This window comes from Saccopteryx bilineata, chromosome 2 (assembly GCF_036850765.1).
Source record: "Saccopteryx bilineata isolate mSacBil1 chromosome 2, mSacBil1_pri_phased_curated, whole genome shotgun sequence".
Classification (NCBI taxonomy): domain Eukaryota; kingdom Metazoa; phylum Chordata; class Mammalia; order Chiroptera; family Emballonuridae; genus Saccopteryx; species Saccopteryx bilineata.
Genome location: NC_089491.1, coordinates 234,157,674 through 234,177,529, shown reverse-complemented (window position 1 = coordinate 234,177,529; position 19,856 = coordinate 234,157,674). Strand labels below are relative to the sequence as shown.

General features: G+C 38.6%; 1 protein-coding gene across 6 annotated transcripts in view; it reads right to left on the bottom strand.

Moving 5' to 3' along the window:
* The window catches only part of CCDC15 (coiled-coil domain containing 15), a 97,683-nt gene that overhangs the window by 30,319 nt on the left and 47,508 nt on the right, over nt 1–19,856 (bottom strand). For 5 of the 6 annotated variants that reach the window (XM_066254993.1, XM_066254991.1, XM_066254989.1 and 2 more), the window contains 2 exons: nt 19,624–19,716; nt 18,452–18,555 (listed from right to left, as the gene is read on the bottom strand). In XM_066254993.1, the coding sequence (XP_066111090.1) occupies nt 18,452–18,555; nt 19,624–19,716 (197 nt within the window). Of the gene's footprint in view, nt 1–16,343; nt 16,367–18,451; nt 18,556–19,623; nt 19,717–19,856 lie in introns of all 6 variants that reach the window. The other variant, XM_066254992.1, reaches the window with a different exon arrangement.

The following is a 19,856-nucleotide window of genomic DNA, read 5'->3' as shown; positions in this document are numbered from 1 at the left end:
TGAAAGTCCACAGCACATGCAGATGTAGGCCACTTCTGTGTAAGAGTCAGAAAGAGGTTCTGACCTATGCATGAGTTGAGTGAGGAGATTTCTTAGGGAATCACTAGGGCAGGGCAAATTTGATGGAGACTCAGATTTGCTGCCTGTTTGAGTCTACAGGATGGGATGGTGGAAGGCTCAGCAAAGAAACAATGGCACCTGCCTGTTGGCTCTGTGGGAATAGGGCTCAACAAAGGAACACAGCACTTTAGTCCCAGATAGCGCTGCCCCTCCAGTGTTCATCCTAAAACCAGACAACTCAGTTCCTCCTATGTCCCTGGCACTTTTTGAGCTGCTGCTTCAGTGCTGGAACTTAAAGCAAGTGAATCCATCAGTAAGTAAGTCTGTGCATGGGTCTTTTTAAGAGAAATGCCTGGAACTCAAGCAACCCTCCATCTCACCTAGATGGAATGTCCACTGATTCTCACAGCCAGATATGGAGACTTCTTCCTGGCCTTGCTGGCCTGGGATGGGTAGCCTAGTGTGTAGCTGAGACCCCTCACTCCTCAGGAGAGACCAGCATAGCCAAGACATCCTCCCCCATTCTTAACCAATACATGTGGGTAGAAGATCAGCTCATCTTCCATCTCCACCCTTCCTACTAGTCTCATCATGGCTTCTTTATATCCTTCGTTATAGAGGTTCTGCTCAGCTAGTCTTCAGGTGGTTCTCAAGGGTGGCTGTTCTATAATTTAGTTGTAATTCTGATGTGGTTGTGGGAGGAGGTAAGCATAGCATTTATCTACTCTGCCATCTTGACCAAAAGTCCCTAGACCATCTTAGTGTAGAACTCTTCATGGCTATCAACTAAGAGCCTGATACTTTGGGTCTTCGTTTCACTAATTCTCTCCAGTGGGTCTTGAACTCTACATCTCCTCAGCACTTCAAGATTACAGAAAGTTTTTCTCTTCTTTCCAGATGTTTTCAACTTAGCCCTTCAGCCTTCTTTTTCAGCACAAATTTAGACTTATACAAGTGTCTTAAGAAGAAATCAAAGTGTTTGAGACCCCTTAAATCTCCAATCTTGTTAATTCAGTTTCTGAAGACTAACAAAAGCTCTGCTTGTTTCTCTGTTCCTAGCAATAATCCTGTGCTTAGTCCAAATTCATGTTGAAACATATACTGAAAATTTAGTTCCTGTTGCTCCCAGAACTCCAGTTCCTTATTTCCAAATGTATGTAAGTCAGCCCTCTGTTAACATTCCATAGGCTTCTCAAATTTAATGTCCAAAACTGAATTCCCTTGCTGCCTGTCAATTCTGTTCTCTCAGCATTCCCTATCTATGTTAATAGTATTACCATTCATTCAGTTATCCAAGAAGAAAGTTAGAAACTACGTTTGACTCCTCTCTCAACACCAAACCCAACTAGTCATTAAGTCCTATGGATTATATTTCTAAAATATATGACTCTCTGTTCCAATACCCTCATCATCTCCTACATTACTACTATAACTTCTCAAATGAACTGTTTTGTTTTTCTATCCTCTCCACACCATTACTTCCCCTGCTGCTGGGTGATCTTCCTAAAATGCAAATCAGATCATAAGTATTCTCTCATAAAATATTTCAATAGCTTTGTTATAGCCTGCCTCTCTGCCAGTCCACTTCTGCAAGTGTAGCACCCTATGCTTTTTTACTTATTGTTTTATTTTAGAGAAAGGGGAGGGGCAAAGCTGGAAGAATCAACTCATAGTAATAGTTGCTTCTCGTATGTGCCTTAACTGGGCAAGTCCAGGGTTTCGAACTGATTACCTCAGCATTCCCAGTCAACACTCTATCTGTTGTTCTACCACAGGTCAGGCCATCCCATGTTTTTTGTTTTCCAGATATACCAACTCATCCTTCAAGACCAAGCTTGAGTGTTAACTTATCTACAAAGCCTTTCTTGACCTTCCTAAAGTGTTCCTGTCTCACTTTCCATGTGTCATTATTATTATTCTTTTTGTTGCCTTTTCTCTACTTGCCTGGCCTCCCTTGGTGTTTATCCTATTCACCACCATCTTCATCACCAACACTATCATCAAAATCATCACCATTATCATCATGTAGTAACAAGTATTATTTACAGTGATTTGATTAAATGCCAGACACAGTGTTAAGTACCTTATATACATTTCTCCACTTAATTCCATCAGCAACCTAGGAAACAGGTATTATAGCCCTCATTTTATATTCTGTGCCAACTAAATTTTAATTAAAAAAAATTTAAAGTACTAAGAATATAATGTACAACATGATGATTATAGTCAATACTTATGTATGGTATATGTGAAAGGTGGCCGGCCATAATAAAAAATATCTTGCCTTTTGCAACAGCATGGATGAGGTGACCTGGAGATCATTATGCTAAGTAAAATAAGCCAGGCAGAGAAAGACAAATACCATACGATCTCACTTATATGTGGAATCTAATGAACACAGTAAACAAATGAACAAAACAGAAATAGAGGCATGGACACATGGAACAAACAGCTGTCAGAGGCATGGGGGAAGAGGGAACTGGATGAAAGAAGGTGAAAAGATTATCCAAAAAATATATAAACGTAACACAGAAACACAGACAAAATACAGGATGACAATAGCCAGAGGGAAAAGGGGTGAGGGCAAAGAGGAGGTGGGCAAAGGAAGGAAAATGGGGGTGGAAAAAGACTTTGCTTGGGATGAAGGGTGCATAATACAGTATGCAGGTGGTGGTGTTATATTGAGTTGTACACTGGAAACATGTAAGGTTTTGCAAACCAGTGTCATTCCAGTAAATTTAATTAATAATAATTTACAAAAAGAGAGTAGATTCTATGAGTTTTCATCATAAGGGAAAAACTTTTTTTACCTGTATCTACATGAGATAATGGGTGTTAACTAAACTAATTGCAGTAATCATTTCACAATATATGTAAGTCAAATCATTATGCTATATACTTTCAACTTACACAATGCTGAACTTCAATAATATCTCAATAAACTGGGAGGTAGAAAATAGGCTATCTCAGTGGTAAAGAAATGTGTGCAAGGTTACACAGGTAATAAGTGTAAATTCAAATCCAAGTTTATTTTATTCTAAATCTGTGCTATAAACCACTACCACACCACATATTCAAAGTTTACATTCTTGACATATAGTACAGTGCCTAGCATATGGTAGGCTCTCCATAATGTTTATTCTGAAGTTGAAAAGTACATATTATAGCCCTGGCCGGTTGGCTCAGCGGTAGAGCATTGGCCTGGGGTGTGGAAGTCCCAGGTTTGACTCCTGGTCAAGGCACACAGGAGAAGCACCCATCTCCTTCTCCACCCCTCCCCCTCTCCTTTTTCTCTATCTTTCTCTTCCCCTCCCGCAGCCAAGGCTCCATTTGAGCAAAGCTGGTCCAAGCGCTAAGGATGGCTCTATGGCCTCTGCCTCTGGCGCTAGAATGGCTCTAGCTGCAACAGAGCAATGCCCCAGATGGGCAAAGCATCGTCCCCTGGTGGGCATGCCAGGTGGATCCCAGTTGGACGCATGTGGGAGTCTGTCTGACTGCCTCCTCTTCTAACTTCAGAAAAATACAAAAAAAAAAAAAATTAAACACACTTGTAGTGTGTCTGTATACTGGAGAGCAAAGTAAAACGCATCTCTCACTGTGCAAAAAAAAAAAGAAAAAGAAAAAAAGAAAAGTACATATTATAAAACTCTGCAAGAATTTTATTTCTTATTTTCTTCCACCTTGATTCAATTTCCTTTGATTTTTATACTTAGCCATCCTTATCCGCATCTCTGATAAACACACACTTATTCATCTATGCCCAACTGAACTGTAATTTCTCTAACCCTCCAGACTGGATCAGTAATCCCTTATCTTTGCTCTCAGGGACTTTGTACCTACTCTTTCTATTATATTAATTATATTATTAATATGTATATAATTGTCCTCCCATTAAGCTTAGATTATGAGTTCTTCAAGAAAAAAAACACATTTTACTTATTTTTGTATTACCTATGCCTACAACAGTACCAGAATATGAAAAACACCAAATTAACATTTGCTGAATAAATGCAGAATCAGTCACCTGGATGAGAGGGGACGTCCTCACCTTGGAACTCACACTGCCCCACCCCAACTTTATGAAGATAAATAACATTGTACAACTTTAAGGTGCACAATGTGATAATTTTATAATACATATATACTGTGAAATGATTATCACAAGGTTATTTAGTTAATACTTCCATCATCTCACATAATTACATTATGTGTGAGTGTATATGTGTGTGTGCATAGTGTAAGAAGGTGGTCTAATTTCATTTTTTGCATGTATCTGTACAATTTTCCCAACCCCATTTATTGAATAACTGCCTTTACCCCATTGTATGTTCCTGCCTCATTTGTTACATATTAATAGATTATAAAGGAATGGGTTTATTTCTGGGATCTCTATTCTGTTCTACTGATCCATATGTCTGTTTTTATGATAGTACAATGCTGTTTTGATTACTATGGCCTTGTAGTAATCCTCCAACTTTGTTCTTCTTTCTCAAGATCTCTATTGCTATCCACGGTCTTTGGTGGTTCCATATGAATTTTTAGAATACTGGTTCTAGTTCTGTGAAATAAGCCATTGGTATCTTGATACAAACTGCACTACTGAATCTATAGATTGCTTTGGGTACTGTGGACACTGTGTTCATATTAATTCTTTCTATTCATGAACACAGTATGTGCTTTCAAGTATTTGTATCTTCTTCAGTTTCTTTCTTCAGTGTCCTATATTTTCCGAGTACAGGTCTTTCACATCCTTGGTTAAATTTATTCCTCAGTATTTTATTCTTTTTGAAGCAATTGTGAATTGATTGTTTTCTTAGTTTTCCTTTCTGATAAGTTCATTATTGGTATATAAAAATGCAATTGATCTCTGAATATTTATTTGTATCCTACTACTTGACTGAATTCATTTATCAGTTCTAGTATTTTTTTGGTGGGGTCTACAGGATTCTCTATATTCACTAGCATGTCATCTGCAAATAATAACAGCCTTATGTCTTCCTTTCCAAAGTGGATGTCTTTTATTTCTACTTCTTGTTTGATTGCTGTGGCTAGAACTTCTAGTACTATGTTGAACAGTGGTAAAATTGGACATCCTTGTCTTGTTCTTTATCTTAAGGGAAATGCTTTTAGGTTTTGCCTGTTGGGTATGATAGTGGTTGTGGGTTGGTTTATCATATATGGCCTTTATTATATAAAGGTATGTTCCCTTTATTCCCACTTTGTTGAAAGCTTTTATCATAAATGGGTGCTAGATTTTATCAAATGCTTTTTCTGCATCTATTGGTATCATTATGTATTTTTTATCCTTCATTGTGCTTCTGTGGTGTATCACATTTATTGATTTCTGGATGTTGTACCAACCTTGCAAACCTGGAATAAATCCCACTTGATCACCGTGTATGATCTTTTTAATATTTTGTTGTATTTGGTTTACTAATATTTGTTAAGATGGTCTTTTCAGCAAATGGTGCAGAAACAACTGAATATTCATGTGCAAAAATAGTAATAATAATAAATCCAGACACAGACATTACTCTCCTCACAAAAATTAACTCAAAATGGATCATGGAACTAAATATAAAACACAAAACCACAATATTCCTAGAAGAAAACATAGAAAAAAACCTAGGTGACTGGGTATGGCAATGACTTTTTCAATACAACACCAAAGGCATGATCCATGACGGAATTATTAGCTGGACTTCATTAAAATTAAAAACTTCTGTACTCTGACAGACAATGTCAAGACAATGAGAATTTAAACCAGAAACTAGTAAAGTATATTTGCAAAAGACACATCTGATAACAAGCTATTATCCAAAATATACAAAGACTCTTAAAACTCAAGAATAAGAAAACTCGCCCTGGCCGGTTGGCTCAGCGGTAGAGCGTCGGACTAGCGTGCGGAGGACCCGGGTTCGATTCCCGACCAGGGCACACAGGAGAAGCGCCCATTTGCTTCTCCACCCCTCCGTGTGCCTTCCTCTCTGTCTCTCTCTTCCCCTCCCGCAGCCAAGGCTCCATTGGAGCAGAGATGGCCCGGGCGCTGGGGATGGCTCTGTGGCCTCTGCCCCAGGCACTAGAGTGGCTCTGGTCGCAACATGGCGATGCCCAGGATGGGCAGAGCATCGCCCCCTGGTGGGCAGAGCGTCGCCCCATGGTGGGCGTGCCGGGTGGATCCCGGTCGGGCGCATGCGGGAGTCTGTCTGATTGTCTCTCCCTGTTTCCAGCTTCAGAAAAAATGCAAAAAACAAACAAAAAAAAAATGCAAAAAAAAAAAAAAAAAAAGAATAAGAAAACTCAATTGAGAGATTCCAAGATGAACGTGGAGTAGGTGGAACCTATATTCATTTCCTCTGGGTGCCAAACTGGATTTATAGGTAAGTTATAGAGCAATGAACTGGAATAACCAATGGAAGGCTAACTGAGCAGAAGTATTATAACCAAGGATTTACAGAAGAAGCCACGTAGGGACTGTTAAGAAGTACGGAGATGCAGAAAGAGCTGACCCCTTGCACCTGCATGAAGTGGTTGAAAATCCAGAGAAATTCTCAGCTGCAAAAGTTCCTCCTGAAGAGCATGGAGGTCTCAATTCCACACAGAGATCCCAACCAGAGCTGGGAAGAGGAGCCTGTGTAGCATCTGGCTGTGAAAATTAGTGGGGACTCTGTCAGCCTGAAATGGAAGGGAGTTGCTAGAAATCCAGGTGCTCTTTTAAAGGGACAGTGCCCAGCATCTTGCTCTCAGAAACTCATCCAGGACACTGGTAGAGAGAAGGCGATCCAGGGAATATAGGAGTCATAAAAAGAAGATCTGGGTGGCTTGGCCCCAAGAAGAAATCTGGAGCATTACACAGTGAGGTCCCTGTGCTGAGTCTATCCCACACTGCCCTCAGAAGCGATGTTCCCAGGGTCAAGAGCTCCTATTCTTACAGCACCAGCCTGGGGAGTGCACTAGCCTGGTCCTCCAACTACTGGCAGCACCATACTGCCAAGCTTGAGTCCTAAAGAAAGGTCTGTTTTCACTCAACAGGGACCTTTGGTTCGCTCTCTTTCTGAAGACGCTCTTGGAGAAGATACAGTTATTTAGCTTTGCAGCTGTATAACAGGGCCATTTTTCCCTGTTTCCTGTACACACATGGCCTGTGCCCACCTACTTCCACTACACTCCCTGTCACACATATACCTGGTAATTCACTTGGTGAGTCATTTCCATATTGGGTGGCCTTACCCTCCTTAGCTCAAACCCACAGGGATATCAGACTGCACTGTGCAAAGCTGGGACCTTTGGACTCTTGTCTGGGACTCAAGACAGGTGCTGGATTGTGCAGTTATAGTGAGGGGGAAGGGGGAATTTTACCTCCCCTACAAGTTCAGCCAGGGCTACCCCTCCAATGGGAAACACTTTTGACCTATTCTTTTGACTCCTGGGGGCTCTTCCCTGATGACCTTACTCCCACAGAGGGGCCAACTGGCTACACCCAACCTGAACTTGAGTTTTGCTACTCCTGGGGAAGGTAGGGCTAGAGAGGCTGAGTGGTATGGCTGTGGAATAGGGGCTACTTTTCTGCCACTGAGTGCCTGACTGTGCTGTCACCAAGTAGCATCCCACTAGCCCCATCCTCCCAACACCAATTGCCCTGCCTTATAAAGCTCGTGCTGGGAAGAATCTGTAGCTTATGGCCAGCCTAGGCCCACTCTACAGTTTTGTTGTGGAAAGCTCTTGACAATTATCAGACAACCTCAGGGGATGGTGGAGTAGCCAAGACGTAGAGGCAGAACGCAGGATGCCCTGGACCTCTTACTGATCTGCCCTCAGCTCAGAGCTGGAGGAAGTCAACTCTTATAGCTCCTACCATGCATGCCCAGGCCTAGGAGAGGAAGCCAGAAAGAGTAGACTGTGTAGTATCTCCAGAAAGACAGCCCAAGGCCAGTTACAAGCAGTATCTGACAGTAACCTGCACTGGAACCCTGCCTGAGGGAACCCAGAACCAATACAACTAGCAACACAAGTGGCATACTGGGGGGGGGGGGTGTCCCTGCAAGCACCAGAACCTTTTTGGAACAATTGCACCTTAGGGAAAAGCACCTGCATAGTAGCTAATATACTGCACAGTGGATCAAGGTCTATCCTTATAAATCAAGGTCTATCCCCATCCAAAAAAGAGCCAACAACATTCAAAACTCAACTACAACTCCCTAACACATTTTATGAGGCCAACATAACCCTGATAACAAAACCTTGCAAGGACAAAGAAACAAAAGAAAACTATAGACCAATATTTCTAATGACTACAGATGTAAAATTCCTAAACAAAATACTAGCAAATCGAATACAACAACACATTAAAAAAATAATACATCGCCCTGCCGGTTGGCTCAGTGGTAGAGCGTCGGCCTAGTGTGCGGAGGACCCAGGTTCGATTCCCAGCCAGGGCACACAGGAGAAGCGCCCATTTGCTTCTCCACCCCTCTGCTGCGTCTTCCTCTCTGTCTCTCTCTTCCCCTCCCGCAGCCAAGGCTCCATTGGAGCAGAGATGGCCCGGGCGCTGGGGATGGCTCTGTGGCCTCTGCCTCAGGTCGCAACATGGCGACGCCCAGGATGGGCAGAGCATCGCCCCCTGGTGTGCAGAGCGCCACCCCATGATGGGCATGCCGGGTGGATCCCGGTTGGGCACATGCGGGAGTCTGTCTGGCTGTCTCTTCCTGTTGACAGCTTCAGAAAAATGCAAAAAAAATAAAAAAAATAAAAAAATAATACATCATGATCAAGTAGGATTCATTCCAGGAGCACAAGGATGGTTCAGCATATGTAAATCGATCAATGTAATATACCATATCAACAAAACAGAAAACAAAAATCATATAGATGCAGAAAAGGCATTTAATAAGATACAACATCCCTTTATGTTTAAAACACTCAAGAAAATGGGAATAGAAGGAAAATACCTCAATAAAGGCCATATATGACAAACTATCAGCTATCACAATACATGGTAAAAATAAAAGAAGGTCTTCCTCTAAAATCAGGAAGAAGACAAGGCTGCCCACTCTCCATTCTTATTCAACATAAAAGTTGAATAAGTTCTGAAACTTTTTAGACAGAGCAATCAAGCAAGAGAAAGAAATAAAAGGCATCCATATCAAGAAAGAAGTAGTAAAGGTATAACTTTTTGTAGATGACATGATCTTGTATATAGAAAATCCCAAAGACTCCACCATAAAATTATTAGAAACAATAAACCAGTACAGTAAAGTTGCAGGACACAAAATCAATATACAAAAGTCTATTGCTTTCCTATATGCCAACAATGAAACTTCAAAAAATGAACTAAAAAAACCAATTTCTTTTATAATTGCAACAAAATATAAAATACCTAGGAATAAACTTAGTAAAAAATGTGAAAGACCTATATACTGAAACCTACAAAACATTATTAAAAGAAATTTTAAAAGACACAATGAAATAGAAAAATCTTCCATGTCATGGATTGGGAGAATCAACATAGTTAAAACGGCCATATTTCCCAAAGCAATATATAAATTTAATGCAATCCTCATCAAAATCCCAATGTCATTTTTTAAAGAAATAGAACAAAAAGTCACCAGCTTTGTATGGAACCATAAAAGACCCCAAATAGCCAAAACAATCCTGAGAAAAAAGAATGGAGCCAGAGGTATCATACTACCTAACTTCAAATTATATTACAGAGCCATCACAATAACCAAAACACCAGGGTATTGGCAGAAAAAAAGACATAAGACCAATGGAACAGAATCAAAAGCCCAGAAATAAAACCACATATATATTGTAATCTTTGACAAAGGAGCCAGAAATGCACAATGGAGAAAAGAAAGCCTCTCCAATAAATGGTGCTGGGAAAATTGGAAAGCCACATGCAAAAGAATGAAACTTGACTACAGTTTGTCCCCCTGCAAAAAAATCGATTCCAAATGGATCAAAGACCTAAATATAAGAGCTGAAACAATAAATTATTTAGAAGAAAACATAGGTACTAAACTTATGAATCTTGGCAGTAGTGAACAATTTATAAATTTGACCCCAAAGGCTAGGGAAGTAAAGGCAAAAATAATTGAATGGGACCGTATCTAACTCAAAAACTTCTGCACAGCAAAAGAAACTAACAACAAAACAACAAATAGTCAACTAAATGGGAGACAATATTTACAAACAACAGCTCCGATAATGGGTTAATATCCAAAATACATAAAGAATTCACAAAGCTCAGCAACAAACAAGCAAACAATCCAGTTAAAAAATGGGAAGAGGACAGGAACAGATACTTCTCCCAAGAGGATATACAAATGGCCAACAAATATATAAAAAGATGCTCATCTTCACTATTCAAGAAATGCAAATACATAGGTGGGACATAAAAATGAGACTCAGAGACATAGACAAGAGTGTGGGGGTTACAGGGTGGGTGGGAGGAGAAGGAGGGGATTGGGGGGGAGGGGCACAAAGAAAACCAGTTAGAAGGTGACAGAAGACAATTGGACTTGGGGTGATGGGAATGCAGCATAATCAAATGTCAAAATAACCTAGAGATGTTTTCTTTGAACATATGTACCCTGATTTATTAATGTCACCCCATTAAAATTAATTTAGAAAAAATTTTCCACCCTAAAAAAATAAAAAAATAAAAACAAAACTACAATGAGATACCACCTCATACCTCTTAGATTGGCTGTTATTAACAAGAAAGGTAGTAAGTGTTAGAGAGGTTGTGGAGAAAAAGGAACCCTCATTTACTGCTGGTGGGAATTCAAAGTAGTACAACCATTATGGAAGAAAGTTTGGTGGTTCCTCAAAAAACTAAGAATAGAACTACCATATGACCCAGCAATCCCTCTACTGGGTATCTACCCAAAAAACTCGAAAACAATGCTACGTAAAGACACACGCATCCCCATGTTCATCGCAGCATTATTCAGTGGCCAAGACATGAAAACAACTAAAGTGTCCCTCGATAGAGGATTGGGTAAAGCAGATGTGGTACATATAGTAAATGAAATACTACTCAGGCATAAGAAATGATGACATACTGCCATTTATGACAACATGGATGAACCCTGAGAACATTGTATTGTGTGAAATAGGTAAATCAGAAAAAACTAAGAACTGTATGTTTTCACACATAGGTGAAACTGAGACTTGTAGATATAGATAAAAGTGAAATGGTTACCAGTGGTAGAGGTATGTGGGGGAGGGGTGGGTGGAAGGGTGTAAAAAGGGACAAATATAAGGTGACTAAAAATGATTTGGCTTTGGGTTTTAGGTATATGACATAATCAACAGTTCAAATGCTATAGAAATGTTCACCTGAAACCCATGTACTCTTATTGACCAATGTCACCCTGTTAAATTTAATTTTCTAAATAAAACTATTTTTTTAAAAAAGGACTCAACTGGCCCTGGCCGGTTGGCTCAGCGGTAGAGCGTCGGCCTGGCGTGCAGGGGACCCGGGTTCAATTTCCGGCCAGGGCACATAGGAGAAGCGCCCATTTGCTTCTCCACCCCCCCCCTCCTTCCTCTCTGTCTCTCTCTTCCCCTCCCGCAGCCAAGGCTCCATTGGAGCAAAGATGGCCCGGGCGCTGGGGATGGCTCCTTGGCCTCTGCCCCAGGCGCTAGAAGCAGCTACAGAAAGACAGTTAGTTACCACCAAGGGAGCCCCCATAAGGTGTCAGCTGATTTCTCAAGAGAAACACTTCAGGTCAGAAGGGCTTAGCATGAAATATTCAAAGTGATAAAAAGCAAAGACCTACAGCCAAAACTACTTTACCCAGTAAGGCTATCATTTTGAAATTAAAGGTAAAATAAAGAGCTCCTCAAGCAAAAAACAAACAAAAAAGAACTAAAAGAATTCATTATCATCAAACCGGTATCACAAGAAATGTTATACAGTCTTCTTTAAAAATAAAGAAAGGGAGAAAGAGATGGGGGGGGGGAGAGGAACATAGGTATAAAGAATAAAATGGCAATAAATAAGTACCTATCAATAATTACTTTAAATGTAAACAGATTGAATGCTCCAAAAAAGAGCTGAATGAATAAGAAAGCAAGACTCATATATGCTGTCTACAAGAGACCCACTTCAGAACAAAAGATATACACAGACTAAAAGTGAAGAGATGGGGCCCTGGCCGGTTGGCTCAGTGGTAGAGCGTTGGCCTGGCATGCGGGGGACCCGGGTTCGATTCCCGGCTAGGGTACATAGGAGAAGCGCCCATTTGCTTCTCCACCCCCACCCCCTCCTTCCTCTCTGTCTCTCTCTTCCCCTCCCGCAGCCAAGGCTCCATTGGAGTAAAGATGGCCCAGGCGCTGGGGATGGCTCGTTGGCCTCTGCCCCAGGCGCTAGAGTGGCTCTGGTCGCGGCAGAGCGACCTCCCGGAGGGGCAGAGCATCGCCCCCTGGTGGGCAGAGCATCGCCCTTGGTGGGCGTGCCAGGTGGATCCCGGTCAGGCACATGCGGGAGTCTTGTCTGACTGTCTCTCCCCGATTCCAGCTTCAGAAAAATACAAAAAAAAAAAAGTGAAGAGATGGAAAAAGATATTCCATAGAAATGGAAACGAAATAAAAGTTGGGTTAGTAACCCTTTTATCAGACAAAATAGATTTCAAAACAAAGGCTACAACAAGAGACAAAAAAAAGAGAAAGATATTACATAATGAAAAGGGGTTAGTCCAACAAGAAGATATAACCCTTGTTAAGATATATGCACCCAACATAGAAGCACCTAAATATATAAAGAAGATCTTGATGGACATAAAGGAAGAGATAGATAATAACACAGTCATAGTATGGGATTTTAATATACCATGGATACTGATGGGTAGATCTTCCAGACAAAAAATCAACAAGGACACAGCAGCTTAAACCACAACTCGAACAGACAAATTTAATTGATATTTAAGAGTATTTTACCTCAAAGTAGCAGAATATACATTTTTTTCAAGGGCACACAGAACATTCTCTACCACATGTGAGGACACAAAACAAGTCAATAAATTCAAGAAGGTTAAAATCATATCAAGCATCTCTAACAGCAATGGTATGAAACTAAAAATCAATTACAAGGAAAAAACTTTATAAACAACTCAAACAGATGGAGGCTAAATAATATGTTACTAAACAATGAATGGGCCAATGACAAGATCAAGGAAAAAAAAATCAAGTTACCTTGAGACAAATGAAAATGAATACACAACAACCTAAAAATTCATGGGACATGGAAAAAACATTCCTGAGAAGAAAATTCATAGCATAACAGGCCTACCTCTAAAAAGAAAAATTAAAATCTCAAATAAACAATCTAACTTTATGGCTAAAAGAACTAGAAAAAAACAAAGCCCAGAATAAGCAGAAAGAAAAAAAAAGTAAAATTAGAGCAGAAAAAAATGACAGAGAGACTAAAAATAAATAAATAAAAAGATCAATGAAACCAAGAGCTGATTCTTAGAAAAGATAAACAAGATAGACAAACCTTTAACCAGATTCATAAAGTAAAAGAAAGAAAATCCAAATAAATAAAATGGAAATAAAAGCAGAGGAGCAACAATGACACCACAGAAATACAAAGGCTTGTAAGAAAATATTACGAACAACCATATGCCAATAAATTGCATAACCTGGGTGAAATGGATAAATTCCTAGAAACATATACTCTTCCAAGACTGTATCAGGAAGAATAAGAAAATATGAATAGACCAATTACAATTCACGAAATCAAAACAGTAATAAAAAAACTCCCAGCAAATGGAAGTCCTGGAATAGATGGCTTCACAGGTAAATTTTACTAAACATTCAAAGAACTAACATCTACCCTTCTGAAATTATTCCAAAAAATTCAAAATGAAGGATGACTCCCAAGCTCATTTTATGAGGTCAGCATTATCCTAACTTCAAACCCAGATAAAGAAGCTACAGAGAAAGAAAATTAGAGGCCAATATTCCTGATGAACATAGATACTAAAAAAATCAAGAAAATATTAGCAAACTGGACACAATAATACATGAAAGAGATCATACACCATGATCAAGTAGGATTTATTTCAGGGATGCAAGGTTGGTACAATATTCACTAATCAATAAATGTGATACACTACACAAAAAAAGTGAAGGATAAAAATCACATGATCATATCAATAAACACAGAAAAAGCATTTAATAAAATCCAGCACCCATTTGTGATAAAAATTCTCAGCAGAGTGGGAATAAAGGGAACAGACTTCAATAAAATAAAAGCCATCTATGACAAACCCACTGCCAACATCATACTCAACAGGCAAAAACTAAAAGCATGTCCTTTTAGATCAGGATTAAGACAGAGATATCCAGTTTCACCACTATTATTCAACATAGTATTAAAAGTTCTAGCCAAAGCAATCAGACAAGAAAAAGAAATAAAAGGCATCCAAATTACAAAGAAAGAAATAAAGCTGTCATTATTTGCAGACGACATGATACTGGATATAGAGAATCCTACAGACTCTACCAAAAAACTACAAGAACTGATAAATGAATTCAATCAAGTAGCAGGATACAAAATAAATATTCAGAAATTGGTGCCATTTTTATACATCAATAACTATTATAAAGAGAAACTAAAAAAATAATCCCATTTACAACTGCAACAAAGAAAATAAAGTGCCTAGGAATAAATTTAACCAAGGATGTGAAAGACTTGTACTGGGAAAATTATAAGATACTTAAGAAAAAACCAAGGAAGATACAAATAAATGAAAGCACATGCTCATGAACAGGAAGAATTAACAACTTTAAAATGTCCATACTATCAGAAGCAATCTATAAATTCAATGTAACTCCTATCAAAATACCAATGGCATATTTCACAGAACCAGAATATTCCAAAATTTAATATAGAACTACAAGACACCCATTATAGCCTCAGCAAATTTGACAAAGGAGGAAAGAACATATAGTAGGGTAAAGGCAGTCTATTCAGTAAACGGTGTCAGGAAAATTGTACTGACACATGCAAAAAAGTGAAACTAGACCACCTTCTTACACCATAAACAAGAATAAACTCAAAATAAGTTAAAGATTTAAATATAAGACTCAAAGTCATAAAAATCCTAAAAGAAAATACAGACAGTAAAATATCTAGTAGCATTATTTTTTTCTGATACATCTTCTTGGACAAGGAAAACTAAAATAAACAAAAGGGACTACATCAAACTAAAAAGGTTTTGCATAGTGCCTGACCAGGCGGTGGCGCAGTGGATAGAGCATCGGACTGCGATGCAAAGGACCCGGGTTCATGACCCCGAGCTTGAATGCGGGCTCATCTGGTTGAGGAAAGCCCACCAGCTTGAACCCAGGGTCACTGGCTCCAGCAAGGGGTCACTTGGTCTGCTGAAGGCCCGCGGTCAGGGCACATATGAGGGCAATCAATGAACAACTAAGGTGTTGCAACGCACAATGAAAAGCTGGTGATTGATGCTTCTCATCTCTCTCCGTTCCTGTCTGTCCCTGTCTATCCCTCTCTCTGACTCACTCTCTGTCTCTGTAAAAAAATAAATAAATAAATAAAAATTTAAAAAAAAATAAAGAGGTTTTGCATAGCAAAGGAAACTATCAACAAAATAAAAAGACAACTAATTGAATGGAAGAACATATCTGCCAGTGGTATATCTGATAAGAAGTTAATATAGAAAAGTTATAAAGAACTCAAAACAAACACTAAAAACACAAACAATCCAATTAAAAAATGGACACAGGACCTGAAAAGACACTTCTTCCAAAGAGGACACAGAGATGACCAATAGATGAAGGAAAGATGCTCAAAGTCACTAATCAGGGAAATCCAGATCAAAAACACAATGAGATATTACCTCACACCTGTCAGAATGGCTAGCATCAATAAATCAACAAACAACAAGTTTTGGCAAGAATGTGGAAAAAAGAGATCTCTTGTACACTGTTGGTGGGAATGCAGATTGGTGCAGCCACTGTGAAAAACAATATGGAGTTTCCTCATAACATTAAAAATGGAGCTGCCTTATGACCTAGCAATTCCACTTCTGAGAATATAGTCAGAGACCCAAAATACTGATTCAAAAGAGTATATTCACCTCTATGTTTATTTCAGCACTATTTACAATAGCCAAGATTTGGAAAAAGCCTAAGTGCCCCTCAGTAGATGAGTGGATAAAAAAAACTGTGGTTCATTGACACAATGGAATACTGCCTCAGCCATTAAAAAAAAAAAAAAAAAAAAAAAAAAAAGAAGGAAATCTTACCTTTTGTGACATCAAGGATGGACCTAGATGGTGTTATGATAAGTGAAATAAGCCAGTCAGAAAAAGACAAATAAAATATTTTACTTCTATGTGGAATCTAATAAACAAAATGAATGGATTAAGCAAAAAAAAAAAAAAGACACAGACATCAGATGTTGATTACCAGAGGAAAGGGTGGTGGGAACAGGTAGAAGAGGGTGAAGAAGTGGATAAATGGTGACAGGAGACTAGTCTATAAGTGGTGAACACACAATACAATATACAGATAATCTACTGTATTTCCCCATGTATAAGACGCTCCCATGTATAAGACGCACCTTAATTTTAGGCCCAAAATTTGAAAAAAAATGTATTACATAAAGTTATTGAACTCAAGTTTTATTCATCATAAAATTCATACAATTCCTCTTCACTGTCATAACTCCCACCCATTCGCTTGTCCTCATCGGTGTCTGATGAAGAATCAGTGTCTTCAACAATGAGCGCAAAAGCAAGTGCAAAAAAGCAAGAAATGCGAGTAAAAGAAATCTACAACTACTGTATAAGATGCACCCAGTTTTTAGATCCCAAATTTTTTGAAAAGGGTGCAACTTATACATGGGGAAATGTGGTATTAAAGAATTGTATACTTGAAACCTATTTAATTATCTAATGTGTCAATGAATTCAATAAAAAAAAAACTGAATTAAAAAGATGGGCTCACGATCTGAATAGGCATCTTATCAAAAAAGATATGCAAATGACAAATAAGTACAGTTGACCCTTAAACCTGGGTTTGAACTGTGTGGGTTCACTTATAAGTAGATATTTTTCAGTAAACATACTTTAGGCCCTTTTGTTTCCCCAGGTTTACATGTGTGGATTTAACCACCACAGATGGAAAACAGTATTTTCTGTGGCTACCAAAGGCCATGTGCATTGTTCTTTGCCACTATATATGATAAGAGATTTGAGTGTCCACTAGTTTTGGTACCCATAGGGGCCTTAGAACTAATCTTCCACAGATACTGAGTTAAGTTTTGGGGGAGTCAAAAGTAATAAGCAGGTTTTCAACTGTGCGGTGGAGTCAGTGCCGGTAACTCCTACATTGTTTCAGGGTCAACTGGATATGAAAAGATGTTACATATATCATCTTGCAAATTAAAATGAGATACAGTACTACTAAATACTTATTAGTATGGCCAAAATCCAAAACACTGACATTAAATGTTGATGATGATATGGAGCAACAAGAGCCCTCATTCACTGCTTGTAGAATGCAAAATGGTACAGCAAGTTTGGCAGTTTCTATCAAATGTAAATATGCTCTGGCCCTGGCCAGTTGGCTCAGTGGTAGAGCATAAGCATAGTATGTGGAAGTCCCAGGTTCAATTTCTGGTCAGGGAAACAAGAAAAGTGACCATCTGCTTCTCCACCCCTTCCTCTTCTCTCTCTTCCCTTCCCACAGCCATGGTTCGATTGATTTGAGCTCAATGATGGCCCTGGGTGCTAAGGATGGCTCCATGGAGCCTCTGCCTCAGGTACTAAAAATAGCTCAGTTGTGAGCATTGGCCCCAGATGGGCAGAACACTGGCCCCAGATGGGGGTTGCTGGGTGGATCCTGGTTAGGTTAGAGTGATGAACAGGTGGAACACGAATTTTTAGGGCACTGAAACTATTCTGTGCAATACTGTAATGATGGATACATGTCATTATACATTTGTCAAAACTGTAAGAATCTACTACACTAAGAGTGAATCTGAATGTAAAATATGGCTTATAATGTGTCCGTGTGGGTTTATCAGTTGTAACAAATGTACTACTGTTGTACAGGATGTTATCAGTGGAAGAGGCAGTCCATGTGTAGAGATAGGGGACAAATGGGAACTCTTTGTACTTTCTACTTTAACTTTGCTGTGAACCTGTAACTATTTCAAAAAAATAAAGTCTATTTAAAATACATAGCTCTTAACCATTTAATAATACTTCTATCCAGATCAGAAATTGTTGTTTCCACTATAGATCAGAAGGCAAAAAAACCACTAACTGATTACATATTTCTAAAACTTGGCTTCCAAAATCATTTTAACTGGTAAGGTAAGGATCACAATGAGGATCAAAGAACTCACTTTGCAATTTTCTTCCTGTGTTCTTTTTGCCTTTGTTCTTCTTTTACTTGTTCTCTTTCAATATCCATGAAAAGTCGTTTATATCTCAGATACTGCTTTTGACGCTAAAGGAAAGAAGTTAAAATTGTTAAGTTTCTGCTCTCAGAGGACTTTTCAAGGGAAAGAAAAATACCTTTGAGAACTTAGACAACAAAACTATCAGATACAGAAGTCACATGGTACTAAGTCCTCAATTTCCTTCTATTTGTGGTGGCTCAGAATAATATCACATACAGCAAGAGCTTTATATTTTCAAGCACACAGTTATCAGATGTTATAGTCAAGTCAGAGAAAGAAGTACTAATTAAATTTTCCCTTAGTATAGTCCCTTGTCAACACTTGAGGAAATGACTATTATTTGATGATAAAATATATACTGTTATTTATTACTCCCAAGTAGTAAGTACCATAGAAGCAGGGCCACAGAATAAATGTAATACCATTTTATAACAATAGTCACTTTAACTTTTCAAAATTAAAACCATACCACAGAAGCATACTCTAAGCCTAGCCTAACATGGTGGGGAGGAGAGGAGGACTGAGGAATATAAGAGCATCATACTTTTAAAGGGAATTAGTATGTATAATAAAAGCAAGTGCTACTATTATGTGTGTGATACATTCATACCTCTAGATTTATATGTTCTCTTTTAAGGGCACAGGCTACTTAAAAGCAGTTCTCATTACTGAAGATACAGCACAATCATCATGGTACTTTAAAAACACTGATGCCCCAACCCTACCTTTTCAGATACAAAAATATATATCTGAAAAAAGCTCATCTGATTCTGGAGCATGGCTAGTGTTAAAAATTGCTGGTTTAAACTAACTTTGGATTAAAAAGGGGAAAAAAAGGAAGCAATAAATTAAATCTCTTCAAGTAAGTCATTTTGAAAATATCACTGAACAAATTCACTAAGATCATATCTCTGATGTCACATCAAGGTATCTAAATCCTAGGAGCAAAGAAGTGAAGTTTAACCTATTATAATGTTCAAAGTAATTTCTATGCCTTTTACTATGGAATTTGTAGTATTATCTCTTAATTATTATGACACAACAAATTATTTCCAATTTCACACATACTGTTATAATAGAAACACTGGTGTCCAAAAACAATGATCATCACATACCTCTTTCTTATCCTCTTCTTGATCTACTCCAAACTGAAGCGCCAGTGAAGTCTGGAATTCAGTGTTCAATCCTGATTGATATTTATCATAAACCTGTTAAAAAGTTTAGTTACAAAAAGTGACAAAATTGCCAAAAGCTAGCCCCATGTATGCTTTTGATATTTTCATCTATTGATTCTTTTCATCTGCAACCTTAAGTTCAATTGAATAAAAAACCAAAATATATACATAAA